General features: G+C 45.7%; 1 protein-coding gene across 5 annotated transcripts in view; it reads left to right on the top strand.

Moving 5' to 3' along the window:
- Window positions 1-27,199, top strand: part of BMP2 (bone morphogenetic protein 2) — a 230,273-nt gene that overhangs the window by 139,500 nt on the left and 63,574 nt on the right. For 2 of the 5 annotated variants that reach the window (XM_088160740.1, XM_088160739.1), the window contains exons 3-6: window positions 4,648-4,823; window positions 7,366-7,787; window positions 8,569-8,927; window positions 11,237-11,474. In XM_088160740.1, coding sequence (XP_088016866.1) covers window positions 8,576-8,927; window positions 11,237-11,474 — 590 coding nt within the window. In that variant the 5' untranslated portion in view covers window positions 4,648-4,823; window positions 7,366-7,787; window positions 8,569-8,575. Of the gene's footprint in view, window positions 1-4,647; window positions 4,824-6,549; window positions 6,688-7,365; window positions 7,788-8,568; window positions 8,928-11,236; window positions 12,936-15,361; window positions 15,498-27,199 lie in introns of those variants that run through there. The other 3 variants (XM_014895080.2, XM_088160738.1, XM_014895079.2) reach the window with 3 other exon arrangements.

Here is a 27,199-nt window from a genome sequence, read left to right as displayed (position 1 = left end):
TGGCAAAGAGGGGTAGGAGGAATTTTGGGGCAGTTCCTTTTTTGAACTTGAATGGTTTTTTGAAACCCATTGGCTGTCAGGGCTTATGCAGAGGTCTGGGATGTGCAAAGGGAAGCAGAAAGCAAGGGAGACAGTCAAAGGTACGAAATAAATGAAGTTTATTCCATGCTTCCCCAGCTCGTTTGTTTGTTTAGTATTTTGATTTATTTCAAAGGAGTTTATTCCACGGCTGACTAAAGGAATAATGTACACCCACCTTAAGTGGATGTGAATGTTTACTGAGCCTCTACACCTGAATACTGGAGAGGAAACAGAAAATAAAAGGAAAGGCAAATCTCCCACGGTAACACAGCACCAAGGCTGCCTAAGTCCAGGTGGAGAAAGCAGAATTGGTGGGAATCATGGAATTAGTAACTGGACAATGCTGCACATCATGGATGTTTCATGGCACTGCTTTTCCAGGCTGATCCTGCACAGGCTGATGGAAGTGCTTACTTTAATGAGCACGTGAAGTGAGGGTAGATAGGTCACTGCAAATACCAGAAAAAAAGCAGGAAGCTGAGGTGTGGTGAGGGAAGGCAGTTAAAGGTATTAAGGAATATAAAGGTTGGCCCAGGCTTTCCCAAAGTGCTGAGCAGATTGGCTACACAACAACCATCCTGCAGTGGGGTCTGGAAAAAAGCAAAGGGAGAAGGTGATGGCACAGCAAATGTGGGAATTCAGTGTGTCCTTCTCCTGTGGAGACTGATCCAGGTACAAATCTGTACGTGGATACCCTGACTGGTACCTTATTGTGCTGACCAAAGCTGTAAAAACTCCTGTCTCTCCAGTGTGAACAGATTCTTACCACATTAGAACTTTTCTCTGTAGATGAATGGGATTATCATATTCCTGCTAGGATTTATGGGTTGCAGAAAGAACTGTGGACAAGGCATGTAGGAATTTGTCAGGAAACTATTGGGTAGTAGGTTTGGTATCAGGCTTTTAAAAAATGTCTCCACAAGCTGAGTTCTGAACATCTCACTTGAAATGTTGGGATTTTAACCCCAAGGACTGTGTCTAACCTGCTTATGCATTGTTGAAAATCCGAGTGTGACCTCCACAGGTCTTTGGTCCCCTGTGCACCTCTCAGTGAAAACAGCCTTTCTCTGATCTCTGCCCCTTCTTTCCTCCTGTAAAATGGAGACAGTGGATATTCCTCCCCTTGGAAAGGAATGTGGAGGCTGGATACAGGGAGATGACTTTGACTATGAGTCGATGACTTTAAGGTTCCAGATGTTCTGAGGATAAACAGGCCCTTGAAGCAGTTGAATGTGTGCTGCTATTAATTAGCCCCTCCAATCTGGAATGTGCTTTCTGGAACACCGTAGAGGGAGCGCTGGAGCGGACAAGAGCCTGGCACTAGTCAAAGGATGCTGTTCTCCTAAGAGCCATCCCAGTCAGTAGCTTTTGTAGCACACAAGCAAACAGGCTCCCAGATAAAAGTTCCATGGTGATGTTTGAATGGGGACCTGTGCCCATTGGAGCCCCTCTGGAATCTGGGAACAAGGGATGGGATTGAAAGCAACTCACAAATGGATTTGCTGCCAGCACGAAGCAGGTGCAGCAGCTGATCACTTGTGCCGAGCACATGCCACGGAGCAGGCACAAATCTTCACTGTTGCTCTCTGTAGTTCTGCCTAGTCTTAAGAGGATATTTAAAAATTGGAATGATAACGACCTGAGCAAACATGGCTTTGCAGCAGAAAATAAAATTGCAAGCACTCACTATCAAAGGCAAAGAAGTGTTAGAGAACAAGAATGCCCGATGATGCAATGTTTTTCATCCTGCAACTGAGCACAGAAAACCTTTTCATATGCCCTAAATCTGCAGCTACAATAAAGCCTTCATACAGACAATCTGCTTAAACAGAACGTCATGCTTGTCTTTATTTTATTTTAATTGCAAAACATTATCCAGTTTCACTGCTAAAATATGCACTTCTTAAGGCAATATGCGTAACTTTATTTTATCCTCCATTTTGCTTGACGTCATCTCTGCAGTGATGCAATTATAAGCTCTTGAAGTGGACCATCTATGACGCAGCCATTTCCCTTTCTTGTGGGAGAACACCCTCACCTCATTGTCTTCCTAACAAGACTTATATAATTAAAAAATCCCACTTTGCTCCAAATCTTCTGACCAGAAGAGTTGGCATCCCTGTCTCTTCATTGCTTAAACATGTAAGCCTGTACCACTAAAACAAGTAGGAACTTTGCCACTGTCTTTGAGGCAAGATTGAGCCTTGGGATCCCAGATATTTGAGATTATTGTTGGTATTAACCTAATATTTAACCCCAAACAATGGCAGTGACTAACTCTTAGTGCTTTTACTTGAAGGTCTTGCAGGAACTTACAAGTGAGGGTCAGCACGATCATCCCATTTCCATGGTGGGAATACCAAGGCACTATGGAAAGTAAAAGGAGACATTCCTATTGCTGGGAAGAGAACTGAGATCTTCTGAATCAGTTAATGGCCTATTGAATTGTCCTAGTCTGTGACTATTCCTACAGCATGGAATTAAACGTGCATCAGTGGTGGCAGTGCCTTGGAGTCTGTCCAGTAATGGGTTGGTTGTTCTTCAGGCTGTACCGAGGTGTTGTGGCATTTTCACCTCTTCATGATAAAAGCCACAGGTCAAATGCTGGATTTTGAAATCTGGAAGTTTGCAGCATCAAAGGAAAAATCTTTTTTTTTTAATATTATCATATTAGCCTCCCCTTTTCCTCTTTCCCCAGTAATTTTATTACAAATTGTAGGAATTTGTCTTGCAGTTTCAAAGCTGCACAGCCAAGTGAACTGATTGCTGCAGCCTCTATTTGCAGATGTAACAGAGCTGGGAGTAACTCCTATCGTTCACTAGCACTGGAGACACACTTGAAATTGAGAAAATCCTGGGTCTGCATTGTATTTCCTGATAAATTCCAATTTCCCTGCCACTATGATGGAAAGCAAGCTGAGATTTGATGAATGAAATTGAGACTCACTGTGCAACAGAGCTACAGCTTTGAAGAGCTGCCAGATTTCAGCAAATGTGAATAAAAAAGAAATAGATATTTCTGAATAAGTTGCCTTTCCTCTCTTCAAAAACAAATCACCTTCTTGTAAATTATCTTCTCAGGTGAGAATCCATCCTTCACAGAACAGGAGACAGGCTGTTCAGCAGAGTCAGTTGATAGATGTTAAAAGACAAACCACCAAAAGGCAAATATGTCTTTGGAAAACAGCATTAAGTAATATTTTAAAGAATGGCCACACATCATATTCACACAGATGCCAACAGGAAGCACAGCTCAGGAAAAGAAAAGCTTTCAGATAATCTCTACCCATTACAAAGGCAAAACCTCAACATCACTAACACATCTTAACTCATTTTCAGCTGTTGCCCTGCTCACATTTGATGCTGTACCGTATATATGTTTCATACTTCAGCACAGACTTTTATCAAGAGGTTTATTCACTGAAATGTGCAAAATCCATAAAAAACCCCTCACTCGTATTAATATTTCATGTCTCACATACTTCTCATATCCAGGGGACCGTGGTCTAAATTGGGAATTTTCAAAAATGCTCCACGTTGGTCACACAGGGCTGCTGGAGCCAGTAATAAAACGTTGAGTATCACTGTGCACAGAGTGATGCAAGTGTTTCTGCAGGTTTGTGTCTCTACCTAGACCAGAATTTAGGCCATTTTGTCCAGGATTGCAGGCTGTGGTCACAGACCCCAGGGAGCCTTTCTCATCTAGGTCCTCCAACTGAAGTCTTCTGCCCACCAGCAATGCTGGTTGCAGTGTAACCAAGTTGGAAAAAAGGACAGTATGTTGTAGCAGTGTATAAATGTGATTTTGTAGAGGATTTGTAAGAAAAAAATCTGGGGGAAGAAAAGATTTTCTTCTTTCCTCTCTACCATGGTAAAAGGACTCTCACCTTATTATAAAACATGTCCTTATTTGGCTACTTTTCCACCCTTTGACTAAGAAAATCCAACAACACCTGAAGTTGATATCTATCAGCTGTGTTTGGGTCCTAGCAAGGAACACCTGGATCTGAAACATTAGCAGCAGGTGCCACTAATTGAGTATTTACTGCCTAAACACCTGCCAAAAAAGACAAAAAAGGGAGTGCGTGTGGTAAAGAAGAAAGAAATGAATCAGTGTAGTCAACTATGCAAAGTTCTGGGGGGAGAACTGAAATTTCACAAAGGAGATTAACAGCTATGCACAGTTAGGTTTACTAAAACAGATCTTTTCAGTGTAAATGGTGGTTTCTCTCTCTGGCAGAACTTGGGCTGAAGAGCAGGATTGCTCTTGAAGTAACTATGTAAAATGCAATGACATTGTGGGAGCCCACCTCGATGGGGCTGGATATTTAGCTGAGGTAGCACTCAACTCCTCATTTTCACAGAGCTTGTGAGGAATTTCAGCTGCAGGGAATGCACTGGTTAAGCAGTAGTTTCTTTATCTCAAATGTGCTGCTGCAGAGCCCTAGGAGTGGGAAGGGGACAAGAGCTTGTTTGTGGAGCTGGAAGCCTGGGTGGGCACATCCAGGCGTGCTCGCCCTCCAATTCGTTGTACTTAAATACACCTGTCTCTAATTCTCTTTGTAGAAATCTCAGCTGGTGAGCTCGGATGTGCTGGTGCTGAGGGTGCAGCACCTTGAACACCAGGCAGAAGTTAGTCAGTTTTTGTGCTGAGGAGACATGGACCACAACCAAACCTTCAGGGATGGCACTTTTCCCCCATATTTAAGGGGTACTGCCTCAGTGGAGCTGGATCTGCCTTGGTAAGAAATCTTTCTGTGGGGAAGGCGGGGGGGCCATGGCTGAGGTTCTGGTGTGGATGGGTGCCAGTGCACTCAGGGAGTATGTTATAGGTGTTTCAGTGTTGTTTTTTGGGGCCTCAAGGATGGGAGGGCAGAGTTGCTGCCCCAGCAGCTCGGGATCAAAACAGATAGAGACATGATGACGTATAAGGGCAAGGTGGTTTATGGCCAAGAGAAGCTTATTTATACTTAAAATCAGAGAGGGGTAAACCTACAAGACTCTGTTGATATCAGACCAGAGTGTATGCAGGCCTTCAGAGCAACCACAAACACGTTTCTCCCTTCTAAGGCTCATTAGCCTAATATAGAAAGCTCCTGGAGATAACACTGTGCTGGGCATACAGCAGAGCCTATGCTCCAGGCACAGGGAGTAAGTGTTGAGGCAAGAAATGACTTTTTCCTGGCATGACCCACTAAGATTGAACTGGAATGGCAATTAGAAGTTGAAGTGCTCATTTAATGTCAGTGATGTGTAAACTATGTTGCCATTGTTATTTTAGTGCTGATTTACATAATTGGCATACCCTGAAGTCACACTGCACGAACTTTCAGTTCATGCTAAAGACTTGCAGGAAGTCATAAAATTAAACATTATCTGTGCTGGAATGCAACAGAAAAATAACTCGGCTTTTGAGGGATTTCACCTTGCTCGGTGTCCCCTCTCCCACCGTGTGCACGGCGGCGAGTGAAAATCAGGTTAGCGAGTGTTGGGAGCTGCTGGCATGAAGGAGCTTTAGCAGCTCTTTAATTAGGCTGGTGCATTTCTGGGGTGGTTTGTTTTGCTGGTATGTACCTCCCTGGGCGAGCTCCTCATCCTGCAGGGATGCTTCACGGGAATTGCTGGAGTCGTGATAGGGAAGCCCAGGGAAGAAGGTCCACAGGAGGAATTATTGCAGCCAAGATGTGCTGAATTTGTCTCTAATCGGTGTTCTTCCTACACTAAAAAGTTGTAAGATGGAGGGAAAAGGCCGCTCCCAAAGGAGGAGCTGGTAATGGAGCTGTCTCAGTTGTTATTGCTTTAAGTCCTCCTCCGCAGTAATTCAAGGTGTCACAGGTTGGCTGTGCCTTTTGCAAATGAAGCCCCTGAGAGATATTGGGAAGAGGAGGTGGAGCACAGAGCACTTGCCTTGCCGGGAAGGCACCGGGACCCCGGCTAATGATGGCGTGCCGATGGCTTTGGCTTTGATGAGGACCCTAAATTGCTAGGTATCGCATACCTATGCAAGGGCCTGGCCCTACCGCAGAGCCCAGGCAGACAAACAAGACATGGGGCAAAGGACACAGCCCTGCTCTCGAGTTACTCTGTATCAGGAGATTTGCCAGCGTCGGGAAGGGATCGAGGGATGCAGCTGGGATTGGGAGCCTAATCGCTCTGGGCACGGACCTGCCTTCTCTACCCGTGCGCCACTGTCGTACTGCATGGGCGATGCCATGAGCTGCAGCCCGGAGGGCACCGGCGTGAGCACGAGTGGGTCCCGGCCCCGCGGGGAGCGCGGCTCAGCCCCGGGGCAGGTGCGGGGCCGCGGGCGGCGGTTCGTGCCGGGGTTGCCGTTCCGGGCCGGGCCGGGCGATCCGCCGCAGTTCCACCACTGGAGGGCAGCCACATCTTAAAAAAAACCACCCAGCCCAACCCCTCCGCCGCCCGCACGGGCTGAGCCCGCATTGGGATGCGCCGCGGCAGCGCTGCGGGAAGAGACTTCTCCCGAGTCCGGGCGCTTCTCTTTCGGAGAGGAGAGCGAGGAAACCCCCAGATCTCCAGCCCTCGCCCCTGGCTTGGGCAGCGGGCTCTACGCTCCGGTGGGGGAAGAAAAACAAATAAGTACATGTATGTATTTTTAAAGTAGTTCTAAAGCTCCGGGATTCTCCCGGTACCTTACGTGACCTTCGCACCTTACCACCCCGGCAGTCCGGAGCACGGCGCTAATCCGATTTGCGGCGGCGGAGCGCTCAGGCTGTACAATGGGTCATTGTTCGACCCGGCCCGGTCCCGCTCCGCCACTGGCGCCCGGAGCGGGACGCGGGACTGGGCGGGCCGGGGGTCTTTCCGCATCGGATCAGCCGCCGGTACCACAATTTAACGGGACAGCCGCCCGCCACATCCCTCGCTCCGGCGGCACTGCGACCCGGGCGCGGGCGGCAGCCGCGGCGAGGGAGGGAGCGGGCGAGGGAGGAGGGAGGGAAGGAGCGAGGGAGGGAGGCGGCGTCTCCTTTAAAAGCCGTGCGGGGCCGCAGCCCGCTCCCACAGGGCGGCTGTGATTGGCGCGGGCCCCCGAGCCTCCGGGGTCGTGACATCGCCGCGCAACAAAAAGCCGCGGCGGCGGCGGCGGGCGGCCACCCCCGGCCATGGTGCGGTGCGGGGCCGGCGGGGAGCCCGGCGCGGTGCCCTAGAGCGGCCGCTCCACGCGGGACGGCGGCGGGCGGCTCCCCACCCCTTTTTTTTTTTTTTTTTTTTCCCCCCCTCTTTTATTTACCCTCCTCCCTCCTTTTTCCTTTCTTTTTTAAGGGAGCGGAGACAAGTCAAGCTTCATCTTGATGTTGCTGCGGGAGTCTCGGTAAATGTCCATCTGTCTGATGAGCGTGATGCAAGGGACATTTTTGAAAAGGAGCCTTTTAACTCCGTAGACACGTAGGGACCCATTCACGGGCAGGCACACACACGCGAGGAGGAAGAAGAAGAAGCAACTTCACGATCGCTGCTTTTAAAAGGGAGAAGCTTTTTCCCTGGCTGGGACTTGCCTTCTGCCTCCTCAACCAGCTGCTAAAAGTATGTTTCCGAGGCGGACTGCACTTCAGGGAACTTCTATTTTCTGCTCGGCAGCTGTAGAGGAGCAGCAGCGAAGTTTGGAGTAACACCAAGTGATGCGGGAAAAACACCCCGAGAGCAGAACACCCTCCTGCAGACACAACCCCTGCTGCTGCACACAGGTATAGCTCCGGCGGTCGCAGATCCGCTGAAAGCCTTCTCCGCAGGATGACTCCGTGGGCCACGGCGGAGGTGCTTGCGCTCTGGAAGAGAGAGGGGGGACGGGACACTAATCATAACTATTATTACTATTATAATAATCCAGCCCAAAGTTTCACGGGGGAGAATGTCATCCTGTGGGTTTGGCTAAGGACGTAGCAGGATATGTATTTTCCTCCTTCCCCTTCTTCCACTCCGCCGAGGGAAAACAGCTCTCCTTTTCCCTCCGCTGAGGGAAGCCGCTGCCCCGCCGCGAGGGAAGCGGAGCCGGCCCCGAGCCCCCGCGGCTCGGCTCAGCGGGGTGTGTGGGGGGAAGCCCGGGGGTCGGGACGAGAGCTCAGCGAGGAGCTGGCTTTGCTGGGCAGCCGCCCCTTCCCTTCCCGGCGAGCGGCGGCGGGAGGCCCGGCCCGGCGCACACCTGCGCCCCGGCCCCGGCGGTGCCCCCGGCCGCGTCCCCTCCTCCCCTTCACCTCCGCGCTCCTTTGTTGCGGAGCGCCCCGCTCCGCTCCCCCGTCCCGCCTCGTTCCCTTTGATCTCCTGCCACGGGGATTTCGGTGCCGCTGCGCACCTGAAGCGGCCCCTCGGGGGGCTCCGCCGGCCGGTCCGCGGCAGGGGCTCCGCCGGCCATGGCCCGGCGCCGGGGTGGGTCCCACCTGCGGACCGTCCCCGCCCGTCCCCCCCACACCCCCGGCGCGGTGTCCGCGCTGACTGGCTCCCATCGCCTCCTCCTCCTCCTCCGCGCAGGTTGATCATGGTTGCCGTGACGCGCTCGCTCCTGGCGCTGCTGCTCTGCCAGGCGCTGCTGGGCGGCGCGGCCGGGCTCATGCCCGAGGTGGGTCGGCGGCGTTTCAGCGAGCCGGGCCGCGCCGCCTCGGCCGCGCAGCGCCCCGAGGACCTGCTCAGCGAGTTCGAGCTGCGCCTGCTCCACATGTTCGGGCTGAAGCGGCGACCCAGCCCCGGCAAGGACGTCGTCATCCCGCCTTACATGCTGGACCTCTACCGCCTGCACGCGGGGCAGCAGCTGGGGCAGCCGGCGGCGCTGGGCTTCCCACTGGAGCGGGCGGCCAGCCGCGCCAACACCGTCCGCAGCTTCCACCACGAAGGTACGGCCGGGCGGGGGCTCCGCGGGCTGCGGGAGCGGAGGGGAGGGCAGGGCAGGGCCGGAGGAGGAGCGGGGGGCGGATTCCTCCCGCCGGTACCGCGGGGTTCGCGCAGTGCGTCTCCCGGCCGGGTGCGCTGCCCGACGGGTTCTGCTGAGGAGCTCGGGCTCTGCTGCGGAGCTCTTGCTCTGCCAAATCCCTTCTTCCCACTCGTCGTCCGCCGGGGCGCTCCCGGTTTATTGATTTTTCCCGCTAAACCAGCGCGACTCCGCGTTAAGCGTTCCCATAGATCGCCGCTCTCCTGCGAGGCTAGAAAGCAGGGAAGGCTCCCTAATGCGCGGCTGAGCCGGGCCGCTGCGGAGGTTTCTAATCCTTATCTAATCCCCGTGAGAGATCAATGAAACAGTCGATCGCGACGTCCTCGGGGGCTGCCGTCGAGGAGCGCTGCAGCCAGACCCACCCGGGCTCGCAGTGCCCGGGCTGGCCAAAGCCCCGTGGCCGCGCTCGGCTCTCACCTGCGAGGCTCCCGCAGCGCCTCCGCATCACGTCCCCTCCTGCAGCCCCTCGAGACAGCGATAGTCCGGGACAGAGCCTCACTCCGCACTCGGGGGCGTTTCCCGGTGCTGTAGCCAAAGCAGCGGCTGTGGCATTACCCAGGCCCGTGGAGCTGGTGGGGCGCGTGTCGCTCACGTGCTTTTTTGGGAAGCCTTTCCCCAGGTTGTAATTGCTCCTGGCTGCGGCTCTCCGGTGCTGCCATGCAGTGGCCCCGCTGCAAAAGTAATGAGAACTCCGTTTCCCTCTGCTTTTAGAGTGAAGCTGTGTCAAGAAAAGATATTAATTAGTTTTTAAGTTTCTGAAAGGAGGCGGCCTTTGAGAAGTAGATGTGCTGTTTAGTGGAAAGCCTTATGGTGAGGAAGATGAATGGTGAAATCTAACCTCTCCTCATCCACGTTTCCCTGCATGGGAAGTAAAAACCTGGCAGTTAACGGGGAAAAGCCAGCACGCCGGTCATTCATGTTAAACCCAAGGACTGTGGGCAAGGGGCTGAGTGAGAGAGGAGTTGAAAGGGCAAAGTTGATAAGGTTTAGGCAAATGTGAAAATCTGCAGTTGGAAATAATCATACGACTACAGCAAAAGCTGATTTTGTTAGAAAATCAGTGTTATAGGTTTTTTTTAATTTGGAAGAAAATCAGTGTGGTTCCCGTTTTTTCACTGAGTTCTGCTCTCAAGAAGTCACTGATGCAGTGAGAAGTTTGTCTTGTGACCATTCAAAAATATTTGCATGTTAACAAATACTGGTCTGGTCCTGAAAGACCATAATGCTGAGCCTTACCTTATGCAGAAATTTGTATTGGATTCAAAGGAGAATGGTTACACGACTAAGAATTGCTAACAACAGTTATGGCTCCCCCTTAGAAAGTGCTTTTTTTCCTTCAGTATGTTTAGCACCAAAGTTAAAAACCGTGAGAGAGTTTTCTTTTGGGAAATACTTTTAAATTCTTAATGTCTGTAGCAACAATGTATTTAGCAACCCTAGGTATATTGTACTCCTCCTGAAGCTCCATTCAGTTGTTACTCAAAGGTGGGAATGGCCTGGAGTTTAGTGGTTGCTGGAATGTTTAGGTTTTGGTGGTTTTATAAACTTTTTGTTTGGAGGTGACTTTGTTTCATTATCTCTTTTCTATCCACCCTTATTTCAGCAGTTGAATCTTCCTGCTGTTCTTTATGCCCCTTTTGGGTAAATACTGAGGCATGCTTCATAAAGTACCGTTATGGATGCTGAGTTCACTGTCTCTAATTAAACACAAAAAAATCCATACGTTAAGATTTGTAGGTCACCTAAATTGCAGAGTAATGTGTTTCAGAATGGAGTTTAAGGGATTAATGTTATAGCTGTATTCTCAGAAAAAATAAGAAATACAACAGTTACCCAAAGTCTTCCACCAGTTTTAATGATTCTCCAGTAGCTATAGTGCTTGAGTTTTTCATTCATGTCCTTGAAGACCCAGTTAATGCTGTGTATTTCTTGCTTCTAATGATACCTACCTGGGAGACAAATGCCACCAGGATCCAATCCAAATGTGTAACAATGAATGAAGCATTTTTAACTTCATGCTGTAAATGCTTGCATAAACAAACTAACAAGGGACACAGTATTTTCTGCCTGAAAGTCTTTCAGGTCTTGTGTGTCACATGTGGTAGCTGTCATTTGAAAGCTGCTATCAGCAGACAGGCTTAAGGGGCGTGATTGTCTCAGTTTCTGATTTTTTTCCTTTTTTCTCTCTTTATTTTCCCTGTTTAATCAAATTAGAAGTTTTGGAAGAACTGCCAGAAACGAGTGGGAAAACAGCACGGCGTTTCTTCTTTAATTTAACTTCCATCCCTAACGAGGAGTCTATCACCTCAGCTGAACTGCAGATTTTTCGGAAACAGGTGCACGGAGCCTTTGAGAACAACAGCAGCTACCATCACCGTATTAATATTTATGAAATTATAAAGCCAGCCACAGCCACCTCTAAGGACCCTGTCACAAGACTTTTGGACACCAGGTTGGTGCATCATAATGCAAGTAAATGGGAAAGTTTTGATGTAACGCCCGCTGTTTTGAGGTGGATTGCACATGGACAACCTAATCATGGGTTTGTGGTAGAGGTGGTTCACTTGGACAAAGAGAACAGTGCCTCCAAGAGGCACGTTAGGATTAGCAGGTCTTTACATCAGGATGAAGATAGCTGGTCTCAGCTCAGGCCATTGTTAGTGACGTTTGGGCATGATGGCAAGGGACACCCGCTCCATAAAAGAGAAAAGCGTCAAGCGAAACACAAACAGCGTAAACGCCACAAATACAGTTGCAAAAGGCATCCGTTATATGTGGACTTCAATGATGTGGGGTGGAATGACTGGATTGTTGCCCCACCGGGGTATAGTGCCTTTTACTGCCATGGGGAATGTCCTTTTCCTCTGGCAGATCATCTAAACTCAACAAACCATGCCATTGTTCAGACTTTGGTCAATTCAGTGAATTCCAAAATCCCCAAGGCTTGCTGTGTGCCGACAGAACTGAGTGCTATTTCCATGCTCTACCTTGATGAAAATGAAAAAGTTGTATTAAAGAACTATCAAGATATGGTTGTGGAGGGTTGTGGGTGCCGCTAACACAGCAAATATATTAGACAAATGCAAAAAAAAAAAATAGCTGACACTTTAATATTTCCCAATGAAGACTTTATTTATGTAATGAAATGGAAAGAAAAAAACACAACTATTTTGAAAATATATTTATGTCTACGAAAAAGTTGGGAAAACAAATATTTTAATCAGAGAAATATTCCTTTAAAGATTTTAAATGTATTTTAGTTGTACATTTTATATGGGTTTAACCCCAGCACATGAAGTATAATGGTCAGATTCTTATTTTGTATTTATTTACTATTATAACCACTTTTTAGAAGAATAGCTAATTTGTATTTATATGTAATCAAAAAAGAAAAAAATATAGGGTTTGTACATAATTTTCCAAAATTGTAGCTGTTTCAATTGTGTGTATTTAAGTTGAAAAGAATACATGGAAGGTTACTATGGCAAAGTGCATAGCACATTTGCTTTCTGCTGTGCTACTGTTAAGGTCACAAGTTCAAGTCCAGAAAAAAGTGGATAATCCACTCTGCTGACTTTCAAGATTATATTGTACAATTCTCAGGAATGTTGCAGGGTGGGCTGTCCAATCCATGAGAACTGGCATCCTCTTTAGGTGGAACATTTGGATAAGAACCAGACGTTGCTGATCTAGTATAAATACTGCTATTCCCAACTAATTTGCAGTGTGAATATAAGGGCCAATAGAAATCCTGCGGGAGGTGGGGGTGGGGGAAGACTGAATCCTTTCTAGACCTACAGAAAAGTGAATGTTTGATGTTTCCTTTAAAAGTCCTTCCTTTAAAAGTCCTGGCCAAATATAAAATAATAAAAGCTAAAATGTCATCCTTTTTTTTGTGATTATCTATGCTAAAGAGGAATACTTACCTAATTTGTACCGGCCCTTGTCTTTAACAGTTGGAAAAGCCTTGCATACTTCCTCACCTCAGATGAGAGCTCACTTCTGTGGAGTGTTACAGTAAAATTAATCTGCAATTTTTGCCCTACATACAGCAAGCTGTTGTCATATGCAGCCTCCTATCTAACCTCAGCTGATGGTTTTGCTGTTTGGCAGATTAGCCTCTCTTCATTTCCAGGGTTTTGTGTTGGAAACCTTTTTTTTTTTTTTTTTTTTTTTTCCAAATGTTTAAATCTATTTCGGATAATAAATCATAGAATTCTGATATTTCTTTCTGAGAAGTCCAGTCTGTAAGAAAATATGGTTCACTTGTGCTTGCATCATCTTCCTGTTTCCTAAATCCTTCGTGTAAGGGGCAAAGTGGGATTTGCAGTAGGCAAACAGAGCATTGGAGCTGATGCTGATTGTGCCTGTTGCATGTTCCACACGTGGTGTGGCAGGCAGAGCCTGGGGCGTTGTGTGAGAGCTGTGCTGAAATAGGAGAGCAGGAAAGGAGCTTCAATGGGCTTCTTGGTCACCCCCTGCAGCTCTGTTGTTGGTCCAGTTCTGGATTTGGTGAACTGAGGTGACACCTCCTGAAGCCGTGTGTGCAGTGGGCCCTGTAAGGACCTAAGTCAGCCATGGGAATCTCTGATTTGGGCCTCCTGATGTTTTGTTAATGAACCCCTCTTTTTTTTCTCCTGGCCTTCCCCAGACTTCTCCTTTGTCTTACCAGAATCATGTGGGTTGCAGCAGTGGTACTAACTAGATGGGTTGATCAGAAAGGCTAACCTGATGATGTCTTGAAGGTCCTCTTGTAGAACAATCCTTTACTGCTGCTCATCACAAAAAGCAGAGGGTACAGAGAGAAACTAATTACCTGGTGTCTGCTTCTGTTGTTTTTGCTTTTTTTTCTTAAAGTGGAAAAGAGCTTAAAAATCTCTTGGGCTGTAAGGTTCTGTGGTGAGATAAAACCGATGCATTTCTTTGTACCAGCAGCATTTTTAACAGCTGTCAGAGAACAAGCCCCCACTCTGCAGTTGGACTCTGCTTAATTTTGAGAGGTAGCTGATGTTGGTCATGCTGATACTGCATAGCAGCCTGTGGGTTGACTGAGTGGACAATCTTCAGGTGCTTTTTCCAAACACTGGTGCTGTTTTGGTGACTGATGTTTTTAGGGATGGAGCATCATGTGTGCAGGAGTCTGGTTTACCTTTTGCTTCTTGCCAGCTTTCCTGGTGCTGGATGAGTTTGTGGCTGTTGCTTTGGCAAGGCTGTCAGTGCTGCAGGTGGAGGTTCAGCTAGGATTCAGTGTTTGTGATGTGTGGTTGTGCAGTCAAGTCAGAGCTGTGTTACTGTACTGTAAAACCTAAGCTTGATAAAGGTGACAAGTGCTGAAAATTTAATGATGAGCATGAAAGTTGTGATCCCAACCCTGTGAAATTGGTCAAGAACCCACAGCACTTCCAACCAGACCCTCAGCCCCGGTGTTGCAAAGCTGAAATCTCACAGTTCTTTCATGTGTAACGAGGCTGAGGGAGGCTCTTTACAGAGCAGTGACTGCTTTACTTCTCCTGTAAGGCATGAGAACACATTGATGCTAATTTTGTTGCCAAAAAATTGGCTACAGCACTTGTCTATGCATGAGCAGGAGCTGGCTCATGCCGCATTCCTTGCACAGGCAAACCTCCTGGTGCTTGACAAGGAATTGCATCCTTAGTAAAATATACTGGGGGGCCAATGGATCACTGCAAACTTAAGACCCACTCTTTTAGGCATTTCTGTAAAGCTGCTTAGTGTTAGCCACAGATTCATCAGTTCCATACTGATTTTGAGGAGGAAATATGCAGGTGTCAAGCTCAGCACGTCAATAAATTTCTGCAGAACTGATTTTGTAATGTACCTTTAAATCCTTAACCTTAACATCACTCTCTAGGTTGGAGATATGAGAGTGCTGCACTAAAGACTTTGTCTAGGACTTAGAGTAAAAGAAACAGAACAAACTTTCACAGATGAGGAGTAAGAGGTTCTCCTAGAGATCACTTGGGTTCCTGAATTCTTCTAGATAGGGTTGAGGATCAGCCAGCCTTTCTGAAAGGCTTTCTTTGGGCTTTCCAGCATTTTTTCAAAGTCTGGTAATGACTGCTAAATAATGCTAAATATTAAAGGTATGCTGTTATACAGCACACTAGTACTTACTTTAGTTCTTTAGTACTTATTAGCATTATAGTGCTCTATAAGGAGAAAAGAACTTTTTTTCCCTCTTAAGAGGAGAAAAAATATTTTGAAGGCGAAACTGCCTTTGTTACCCTATAGCTCTCCTAAACATTTTGCTTCTAGGCACTTATATAATCTATATAGGTAGAGATTGTGATAGATAATGTCACCCTTTGTGCATTTCAGATAAGCATCTCTCTAAACACAAATGTGATCAGCATGTCTCCTTGTCCTTTTGAGACTCAGTAGCACCTTTGTCGAGTGGCTTGATAATTTTTGCGCAAAATTCAGTTGGACTTCTGAGGTCAGCAGCATGTAGAGGAGGATCTTCAGTTGAGGTAAGCTCTCCCGAGAGCATTGGCCAATCCCAGCAAGCAGGGGCTGCTCTGCTGGGCTGCCCTGGGCTCACCACAGCCAGGTGTGGACCCTTCCCTGCCCATCCAGGGTTCGGGTGGCCACATCCCTGCTCCCCCCGCCAGGCAGGTGAGGCTCACATCCCCACAAGTGAGGCTCAGAGAGGAACATGATTTGTTGTGCTCTCAGCTGTGGAGGAGGAGGAGCTCATCCACAGTGTTTGTATCAGATCCACTTTGCTACACTATTAGAAGTGGATAATTATTGAGCTATTTTATTGTATGGTTATTCCTAAGTTGTTGATTTTTGGGGTGGTTTTTTTAATTGATTTCAGGAGGCAGCTAATTGCCATATGGCAGCTTGATGTTAATGTTTTATGAAGATCAGGAAACAAAAGTTTATGAAACAAAAGCTTTTGTATAGTAACTGCAGAGTTTCAAGAACTGTTTTATACTTCCTGACAGTGCAGGTCTGGCTTAATGGTTTGTTTTTATTGCTTAAGAGTGTAAACCTTTCTTTAGCCGATGTGTGGAAATTATATCCTCATCCCGCATTACGCATTTCTTATTGCTCATTACTCATTCCTGCTTTCATTGCTGTCATCTGTAATCAGAACTTTACTGTTTCAACTGCATGCAAAATGCTCCTGTCCTTTGCACAGTAAGATACTTCTCCTTAGCATTCACCCACCCTTTCAAAAAAAGAAAAAGGAGGGGGTAAAGAGGGAGGAAAAACCTACTCTGTCTATATTGTTTTCCTCTGTTTTGGGTGGAGTCTGTGTTAGATTTTGGTTGCTAGATGGTTTCTGTAGTAACAAGCAGAGTAAAATCCAAGCCTGAAAAGGCACTTTTAAAGGTGCCATATCTTGCCTGAAGTATTATTTATCTAATTATGGATATGGAATGTTTAGTTTCTCCTTTATATCAAGGCAACCCCTTTTGGGAGGGCAGACTGCTGCTATGAGAACTTGATATGTTGTGATCTTAAAACAGGAGAACCGCAAATCTTGTTCCCAGTTGACTTAAGCTACTGAAAATAATAGCAAAAAAGCCAAAGGCATTAAATGCATTTTTAAAGATTGCTACAGGCAACAGACCACTTTGAGTTTTTTTAGTTGCAAAGGAAAGGAACAAGAAGCTAGGTTCATAAGGACACTTGGATTGTACATGTTAGTGCAGTAAGGAGGGTGTTGGATACAAGAAACAGTGGTTTGTTTTGTTAGACTACCGTGTACCAGGAAAAAAATCCTGGCTCCTTCAGAATATGACTTTGCTGCACTCCAATTTTTTTTGTTTACTTCTCCAAAGAGGTTTTGCAGGTGTGTGAGAAAGTAGGCACACACATGGTTGCTGCTTTTGCCTTGCTTAGGCACAAAAGGAATTCTAAAAGTATTTTAAGATTACTGCTTTTCTGTCTCTCCAGTACTAATCCTTCATTACCTGTATTCCTGACAGCTTTGCCTGCAACAAACAGTAATGGTTTCCTAAGGTGGAGTTTCCTTTTTTTTGGAATCTCATCACCTGTTAGCGCCCTCCAGGATTTAGCAACCTATGAGCCCTGTGGAACAGTACCTTGGAAAAGCAGGTACACTGGGTTTGTCCTGGTTCTGTGTCCTTTGCAGAGACAACTCTGTCCCAGCCTTCAGCAGGAATCTTAGTTTGGGGCAGGTCTGAAGGCATGCACCCACTGGGCACAGCAGGGACTGTGGGTGGAACTTGCCAGAAATATGAGGGCCAGAGCTCATTTCCATCTGTATTTCCATAGTGCTATGAAGGCACTTGGCTGGAATACCTGCCTGGGCTTGTGTTGTCCTCCATAGAGGAACAGAGGCTGAGAGCTCTTGTACCTCTCCAGGGGCAGGGAATTTGCACTGGGCAGCCTGGTTCTTGGCTCAGGAGAGGTGGGTTTGCTCTTCACAGTTCATTCTTGCAGGGCCTTCTGCAAAATATGCTTGGCTGCCTCCACAGAAATTAGACCAGAGCCACTGTGGGTGAGGTCTGCAGTGGAAGGGAGCAGGTCAGTGTGGGTTTAGTTTGAAAAAAGGATTTTCATCAGGGAAGTAGGGGAAAAACCCCGCAGGCTTTTGAAGCTGAAAATGTTAAAAACTTTGAAGGGGACTTCAGGTAGAGAGAGCAGAGAATTGATGACATTATGAAAGTTCAGGTTCCCACAACAGCTGGACTGGGGAAGATTTACAGTTTAATGAGGCTGATAATCCCATTAGAGATTAAATTAAGAAGGTTTTTCTGGGAGATCACCAAGAAAATTATGAGTATTGTACTGTAGCTTGGCTCATAATGCCAAGGCTGACATGTACTTCTTGCACTGCAGGACACTGTTTCATTCAGTGTGTCTCATTAAAACAAAGCCTTCAACTCCAGCAGTGTTTCACTACAAACAGAGGCAAATTATTATTATTAGTTTTTATTACTATTACTACTACTATTATTACTATCATCATCATCTTCCTGGAAACAATATGCAGATTAAAAGATGGCAATATCAACCAGATCTGCAAATCAGCACAGCTCTACTGAGTTGGTTCTCAGACAATCCAGTTGTTTTTATTAGAGCAAACCCTCAGGAGGCAGGGTGACCACGTATAAAAAATAATGTATTTAAGGTAACGATTGACATAACTCCTGTAGCTTGGAACTTGCACAAACCACTTTTTATGGCATCCTGCACACCCTAGTGATGGGAAAGTGTTGTAGGGAATAATGACTCTGTAACCACAGACTTCAAAAGTATAGAATGTCTGCGGCCTGATGGAAATAGCTGTTTCCACATCAATAATACACTCACAGGCTTATTGAAGCTTAATTGCAAGGCCAGTGGTGATGGGAGGAGGAAGGATGAAGGGCTATCTGCCTGTGGCTGTCTCTGCTTTACAGCCAGAAACAATGATTCAATTCACGATAAACTTGAGTTTTGCATTTTTTCTCAGGATTTATTGATCACTTCATATGGGACTTCGTAGACCAAGGGAGTTTATTGACTCCATAGGAATCAGGAAGAGAGACAGGGTTTGTGTTATTTCTTATGCTCATCACTCTGCCTTGTTGTGTTAAATTATTCTATTTTAAGGGTGGTTCTAACACGTCTTTTTCTCCTGCTTGTATTTTTCTCTCTTCCTTTGAATGAAAAACCTTTTGCTTAAAAGCAATCTCTCACTTTGAGTCCAGCTTTTTTGGACCATTTTCATGAAGAATCCTGATTTTCTGGTTGACATCATAATAGTAGAATGAAAGCTGTTTTGATGTCACAGTCTGTTGCTATTGGACCAAGTCCTAATGCACATGGAATATGTTTTCCTAGCCCTGGCACTGTAAATGAAAGGTGGGGCTAATAGCTTTGAGTGAAAAAGTGAGTAGTTTTGTTGTGCAAAACACTGATATTATTGTTACTCTTTTATTCCTGTTCTTTAAGTGACAAATATGTTGTCATTTTACTGCTTTCGGTGTCCAGACTTAGAGGAGGATTACTTTAAATCTTCCCTTGCTGTAATCTCATGAGAACACCATGGAGCCTGAGATTCTTAAAAAGACAATTTCCCCACGTTCTCTGGGGAAAGGCCTCAGAATGGCACTTTGAGACTCAAAGATCAGAAGGAAATGGAATTGAAATTTTCCTTGCCTAACCACTAGTACTTTTAAAGTCCATCAACATTTTGAGTTGTTTAGGATTAGCAGTAACCCATGTTCTCTAGATGTTATTACTGAGGGGAGGATCAAAGACTAATTGATTCATATTTCCTGGTCTGCTGATTTTTTTTTTTTTTTGCTTTTGTGTTATTTTTTTGTTTTAGAAATAGTTAATGGTTAACTGCTTCTTGACGTGTTGGGCAAAGAAGTCTCCCAGGTTTGTAGATGAAAAGATTTTAATCTTTGAAAATATAACCCAAATGTACCCTAGAGGGCAGAGTCATTTAGAGAGAGCTCCTGCACACCTGCTGGGTTACTGGTGCGTGCCCACTGCCAGTTCCTTGGAGAGAGGGACCAAGCCCTGGGAAAATGGTGTTGGGAGCGTGGGTGGAGCCTTCTGGCTTTTGTGAGCAGCAAAAAGTGGAGAAAATGACCTGTGTGCTGACTCTCCAGTGTGCAGGTTCTGAAGAAAAAAAACTCAACCGACGAAAATACATTAAAAAAAAAATCAGTATTTTGCAGAGAGCTCCCTATAACCCAGCAGATGGCTGTTGCAGCTTGGGCCTGCTGGAGGGTCTGAGCCTTCTTCTGAGGGTTGCATTTAATTTTCAAATAAAAGCAGCTTAATTTTTGTTTCATAGCAAAGAAAATAATCAGAGTGTTGCCCTTTTCAAGTGGTTTCTCTCCTTGAGACCTGAGCCACTCAGGGGGTTAGTGCCTGCTTTTCCATCTGTGTGGTGAGCAAAGTTTGTTGTCAGGCCTTTCTCCATGAGCCTGAGTGTCTGGGAAGAACCTGGGAAGGTCTTTGCAGCCCTCTCAATGGGAATACTTCCTTCAGGGTTTCAGGCTCCATTCCTCTCTTCTTTACCTCCTGCATCTGGGGGAGAGGGGAGGGGAAAAAAAGAAGGTCAAGTACTGGGACACTTTGAACAGTGTGCCTTTACCCAGCTTTGGTTTTTCCTCTCTTCCTGGAACTCTCATTACATGATCCTGGTTTTCTGAGCCAATTGTTAGCCCAAGGCCAAATCCTTAACCTTGGGCTAGATAACAAAAGCACAGCTGAGGTGATCTTGACTCTTTCAAAAAGGCTGTCTGCTCTTTGATGCACTCAGAATGAGACGCATAATTCATTTCAGCTCCAAAGGTTGTTCTTAGCATGGGAAATTAGCAACCTCCGTGATAAAAAGTCAGCATGTTAGGGATGTGTGTGTGTGTGTGTGTGTACGTGTTTTATGTTGATCTCTGTCTTCCACTGCATTCCACATCCTGGAGGGTTTTGGTGTGTCTAGGGAGAAGCCAAGACCAAATCCTAACTGGGAAGTTTTGCTTTGTGTCTGCATCTGTTCATACCGAGGCCTGAGGACTTTGTGCCAACAATAGGAACAGCATTTGGAAAATGTGGATTTCTGACTTGTAGCTCTAAGTGTAATTGGAGTGTATGCTCAGGAGAAATTGGGATCAAGGTTTCTAATGGATGTCAGAACTGGTTTGTGAAGTACAGCCCTCACCAAGGACCCCGGAGACAAGAGTGGTGCCATTCAGTGCAGTGTCTGGCAGTGCTGCACAGAAACTCTTCTTTATGGTGTGGAGCTCTCTCCAACAGGTCCTTTATGACAAGACTCCTCCACCATTATCATGTTTTGCTGAATTCTCTGTGCTGCTCTGAATAACTTTGTGGGCTTATTTTGTGCTGTGGTCTAGCAAGCCTGATGGCAAGAAACAGCATCGCTGGTGCTGTAGTATCAAGTGGGCCAGGTCATGCAAAGTAGTGGAATTTAGAGGCAGGCTGACAGCAATGGTGAAGGGCTTTTGTGGGTAAAACTTAGCAGGAAATGCTGCTAGTCAAATACAACATCAGGAAAAAGTGGAGTGTAACAGTGGGGCCTCCAGACCAAGGACAGGAGAGACAGCAAACTACTCAGCTGTGGAGCTGGAGTTGGAAAAGTCCCTTGTTGTCCCTGTGTGCTAATTCCCAAATAGTTCTTCCTGCCACCTAAGTGTTTTGTAATGATATGTCCCTTAAAGAATTTGGAGATGCCTAAATGCACTGCTGTTTATCCTGTAGGGTAGAGATAGATAGCTCCATTATATGGCATAATGACAGGTTTCATCCCTTGGTAACCAGTTTGCATGAGGACCAGGTCTGGCCAGTATTAAATTGGAAAGCAAAGATGGCTTTGTGATTAAGGTGCTGGAGTGGGACGCTGGAAATCTGGGTTCAAGTTGTGGGTCAGCCATAAACTCCCAGTGTGACCTTGAGCAATATAATTATTCTGAGACTTCAAAGGTATCTAAACAATTTGGACACCCATTTTCCAGTCATTTTAATTAACTGGGATGCTTTGAAATGCTCAGCTTTAATCTCTCTGTGCCTAGGATTCTCATTTGTAAAGGCAGGATAATAATATTTCCTTGCTCATGAGGAGGATGTGTGCATTAGGGATTGGGAAGTGTGCAGCTGCTTGGAATGCACAGCTACAGAGCTTGCAAGCCTGCTCGGGGGGGAACATGCTGAGGGGTTTAAATCCAGGTATGGGTGCTTTGTGCAGGACAAACAGCCCATTCCATGTGGGCAGGAACTGGGGGACAGTTCCTTAGTGTGATGTATTACTTTTGTTTTGCTTCATGGGGATAAATACCACTACAAGAAAACCTGCAACCAAAATATTCACTGAGAGCAACAGCTCATTTTTTCAGGATTTCATTTTGCTCCATAACAACATCTTGGTGTTTCTTTAGTATCCTGTCATTCTTTAATACTGAACATTAAACTTTTACAAGGCACAGTGAGTAGTTATTAACATTTCCATTTCTGGATTTCATAAAAAGCCGTGCTCCCCCCTTAACGTCACCTACAGTTCTGTCCCTTTGCCCACTCTTATGTGACTCTGTAATGAAAAGCCTGCAATGCACACAGGCAGAGGGAAGGGTTAAAAGGGCCAAGGGAGTCTTTAATTCCTTCGTTTTCTGACTTTTGTGGGTTTAATACACAATCTTAACATTCCATTAGTAAGTGGTTGCATTTTTTTTTCTTTTTAACCGAAGAGATTAAAGGTTCCTTCAGATTTTGCATTTTTTTGCTACTCTTTAGTCGTGTCAGTTTTGTGTGCTAGGCAGGCAGGAGGTGAAAATCTGTCCTCAGTGACCATGGGTGCTGCTCCCAGAGCTCAGTGATGGATGTCTGGGAGTCCATAGGGGACTGCTGTTCCCTAAAGAATGGATGCCAGGGTAAGGAAATATTTCCAAGCCTCTGGATCTTGGGTTCCTTGCTGACCATTACCCAGTGAGTAAAGGGCTTTGTCAACTGCTTGCAAAACCCTGAAGTGTTAGGTGCTGATCCTGCTCATTAGGAAATTAATCAATATGTCAGTGGTAAATAGATGTTGAAATAAGGTTTCATGTTTAAATATGAAGGAAAGAGATGGCTGGTGCTCTAAACAGCTTCCCCTGAATCAGTTGCATGGATGACTTTGGTATGAATCAAATCAGAGTCCTTTTCACTCCTCTGTCCATTGGCTCCTTATCACTGCTCTGGGCAAGAAAATCTGACTCTCACACTTTGTGTTAGAACTCTGCTAGGCTGGCAAGGGAGAAACTTGTTATTTATCATAACTAACTCTCAAATCTGCCTGTCAAGATATGTTTTTCCCATTGACATTTGGGGTTCAAAGCAACCATGAACCAGAGTTTCTTTAATGTGCTTTTGAGGTAGGTAAGCAACTATTTCTCAGTTTTATTCTAAATTCTGTATTTTGAGCATCCTGGACATTGAATGGCAAATTTTGCTCTAAAACTTCGCTGAAGTAAGATAGTGAAAATTCTGGTTGTTGTTGTCACTGAAAACTGATAAACAAGAGTTGTAAGAGGATGTGGGGTGATAATAGGAAAATCTCTGAAATAACAGTTACTTGGATTTAGTTTTTTACTGAAAGTGAGCTGATGAGAAATACTGTCAAATTATTGCTTCATACTTTTGCAAGCAAGTATCATCTCTAAATATTTTGCAGAATAACGACTGCTTTAGGATTAGTCAACTAAACATTTTCAGATAGCTTCACCTCTTAGAAAGTGGTTATTTATCCCTGTATGATAGGTGCATAGTTTAGAAACAAAAGTAAACAAAGCAGGAAAAGAACAGGTCTAGATATGTACCAAAAGTTAAAATTACCTTACACAAAGAAAACTGCCTTTGTACTTTCCAAGGGAAAATAATGCAGTGAATTGACTGAAAAAGATAAAGAAGTAAATATGGCAATGACTTTTCTTTTAGTGGCCTGATTCAGCAAAACATTCATGTTCTTATTACCTATTTTGTACTCTTGGCCCGTGAAAAACTTTTGGCCAGAACTTCATTTAATACATTGTTACAGACTCTGATATCTGCCTGATTTTATCAAAGTTCATGAACCTTTTGAGCAGCGACCCCCCCTCATGCCCCTGGGGTTCTGGAGAGGGATTTATGGTTTCATGTGCAAAACAGTGTGAAACTTGGCACTTTCACATGGCCTGAGCTCTGACAGCTCCAGGAGCTCTAAGTGAGCTCAAACCAGCTCAAGAGGCAAAGTAAAGCTTTATTGAAACTCCCTGGAACTTGGACCAAATTCCACTTCACAAAATCTGGCCCTTAATGTTCTGTCATTGCCTTATCATTGACATGGAGGAAATCCATCCTGTGTGGCTGTTGTGAAGATAAATTCAGGAACATTTATCAGGTGCTCCCGTGAGGATGGTGGTGGTGGAGCAGGAGTGCTCAGAACAGCATTGGTGATGACCCAGAGATGTGAATGCCTGAAGAGTTGGTGTATGGATAGGACAAGTGCTGAGCTCCTTCCTGCTCAGGAGCCAGGGCAGGCCAGTCCTAGGGCTGTCTGACAGGGTGAGTGAGTCACAGTCAAATCAGACACTCCTTTACATCACCAGGCTTTTTCAGGGCCTGTGCAAACTGCAAGCTCCAGCTCATGCTGAAGGCCAGGTTTGCCTCATACTAACTCTCCTTTCAATGAGGTTGGTGATTGTGAGGGGGAATTCAGCTAAAGGTCAAAACCCCTTGTCCCTGATTTATAAAGGTGCAGCCAGAATCCAGGTTCATTAAAATACAGCATCAGGTTCCTAAAATTATCCATCTGCAGTTTGGCAGATCCTGTCATTTTTAAAGAATTGAAGTCACTGGATACTGATTGATGCTGGGGATTGGGCCCACAAGGCCCAGAAATATTTCTGTAATGTTTTACTCATTTCCTGGCCTTGCCCTCTGGACTGTCTGGCTTTGGAGCTTTCATCACTCAGGTAGGTCATGTTATGCCTCTTCTTACCAGGTCCTGAAATGAGCCAGTGCTGCTCACCTGAATTGGCTGTTAGTGAACACTTCTGTGTTGCATTGCTGGTATTTCTGTTTCAAGTACTCCAGGGATCCTCCACAAGTGGATTTGTCAAAATGGACCTTTTTCAAAGGCGCTTGTGGTTGTTGCATTCACATGGTGTGGATTCCAGCTGTGATCCTGCAGCATGCTTCTGATGACAGACACCTTGGCCTATACAGCCCCAATAGGAATATTCTGCTGTTAACTCATACAGAAGGCTGCTTATCAAGAAATGGGTTTGTTTTTCTGACCATAGGCTAAACCCTTTTAGGAGTACATGAAACTCCCCACATCTGCTGGAAGGGCCAGTGTGATGGGGATAAGCAATTTGGGAGATGTATGGAATACATGAGGGACAACATTTTGGTGCTGGACAAAGTCGACTGGTGGAAGCTGGACCTGCTGCTCCTGAATAAAGAAGAACTCTTTTGGGAATATTTGGCTGCAGTGTCATGATATGGCTAGTTAAGAACCTGAGGGAAGTGAGAAAAGCAAATACTGTAATAATCTCTCAAAATTTCAAGCACGTGGCCTTTGGCTTCTTCAAGGAACTGGTAAGCAGAATCTCCTGGGAGTCTGCCCTGGAGGGCAGAGAGACCCATGAAAGTTGCTTGATCTTCAAGGACAGCCTCCTCAAAGCAGCAGAACCATCCTGATGTTCAGGATGCTGAGCAGGTATAGCAGGAGGCCAGCATGACTGAACGGGGAACTCCTGACTGATTTCAAATGCAAAAAGGAACAGCATGGAGGCGAAAGCAGAGACAAGCACCCAAAGACGAGCACACAAATATTGCCTGGGCGTGTAGGAACAGAGTTAGGAAAGCTGAAGCTCAGCTGGAGCTGGAACTGATGAGGCTTTTGGAGTGTAAGCAGGTTATTTCTACATGCAGCACAAGGGAGACCAAGGAAGATGTGGGCCCTCTGCTGAATGAGGCAGCTGATGAAAATCATGGGAAAAGGCTCAAGTGTTCAATGTTTTGCTTTGGTTTTCATGAGCAAGACCTACTTTCAGCTCTCTGTGCATAGTGGCAGAGCTTGAGGGAAGAGGTGGTACATGCAATAAAGAATAAAAGGTCTCATAGGTAAATGAGGCACTATGAGCTTGTGGGGTCAGTCAGGATGGTCAGAGGCTGCTGAAGGGCTGAGACTGTTTAACATCTTTGGTCAGCCCTGATGAAGCCCAGAGCATCCTTGGGCAGTCTGCAGGGGATGCCAGTGCAGGACAAGTGGTTGGTGAGCTGAACAGAGGAACCATCAGAGAAGTGGAGATGAATGCCAGGTCCTAATCCTGGCACAGAAACGCCCTATACAGGGGTGGGGGTCACATTTCTTCACCTGGGCAGCTGGCAGTCCTGATGGACCCCACATCCAATGTGCCATCAACTTGACTCCTGCAGGAATAAAAGCCAATTCTTGCTGGATTGCCTGGCATGACTATTCCCCTCTGCTCTTACTCATCAGGATGCCACTGGAGCACTGCATCCAGTTTGGGACTCTGGTAGAAGTACAGGCAAGCTGGGGAGACCTCAGGGAGCTGTGGTGGATCAACAGGTGACAGGAGCAGAGGTGAGGGAACCCTGATTGATTGAGCACTCTGCCATGACCCAAGGGCTGTAGAGAAGCCAGACATTTCTCAGATGTGCACAGCACAAGGAGAGGAGGCAGCTGCCATGGATTACAGCAAAGAGAAATCTGACTGAATATTAGAACAAAATTCTTCACAGCACTAAGGTTTCAGCACTTGAACCAGGAGAAATTGTAAAATTTCCACTTTGGGAGAGTTCCTGAGCTTGGCTAGTAAAGATCCTGAACAACCTGATCTAACCCAAAGTTGGGCTGGCTCTGTGAGCAGGAGGTTGAAAGAGAAGAGCTCCAGAGGCTCATTGGTATTTCTGATTTTGTGACAGAGAAATAAAAACACTGAGCAAGAGCAATAGATGAAGCAATGTGAATATGGTGAGTTCTTGTTTCTGTGTGCACCATGTTATTTTTACTTTTTTTTACTCTATTTAACAAAAATGAGAAAGAGAAAACATGGTTTTTTTCTTTTTTCCCTTCTCCCCAAAATCATCAAAAATGTGTAGGCAGATGTGCTGAAGTATGCAGATCTGGGTGTCACATAATTGTTGAAACTGTCTGATATGAATGAAATAATGTAAGTAATAACTGATCATTTATTTTTGGCAGGTGTTTTTTCTCATAACTAGCAGTTTTGAATGAGACCTTAAAGCTAGATTTGTCCTGAACTTTCATAACAGTGCAGAATAGGAAATAATTTCTGTAAAAATAATAAAACATTTAATATTTTTTCTCACAAAATTACTGTAGCATGGACAGGAAGTTAAGACAAGGACATCTCTGACCAGTTAAAATATTTAAAAAAGCAAAGTATTTGGCAGCCACTGGCACCTGCTGAAATACAAGCCCATGCTGGAATATCAGGCTTCTGCTGAAATATGTCCTGAGCATATTTTTATGTTTTAAATATGACTTCCCATCCTGGTATTTGCAGGTGCATTGTACTAAAGCGAACACAATCATTTTGTTAATTGCAGTTCAAGCTCATTAGGGAACTATAAAGGCAGAAGAATGAATGTAACCGTGCATTAAATGGTAAATGATTTTGGGGTGGGAAGCAGTCAGGTGTGTTGCCCTAGGCTATGATT

This window comes from Sturnus vulgaris, chromosome 3, assembly GCF_052056855.1.
Source record: "Sturnus vulgaris isolate bStuVul1 chromosome 3, bStuVul1.hap1, whole genome shotgun sequence".
Taxonomy (NCBI): domain Eukaryota; kingdom Metazoa; phylum Chordata; class Aves; order Passeriformes; family Sturnidae; genus Sturnus; species Sturnus vulgaris.
The sequence above is the reverse complement of the archived record's forward strand: the minus strand, read 5'-3'. Positions and strand labels throughout refer to the sequence as shown.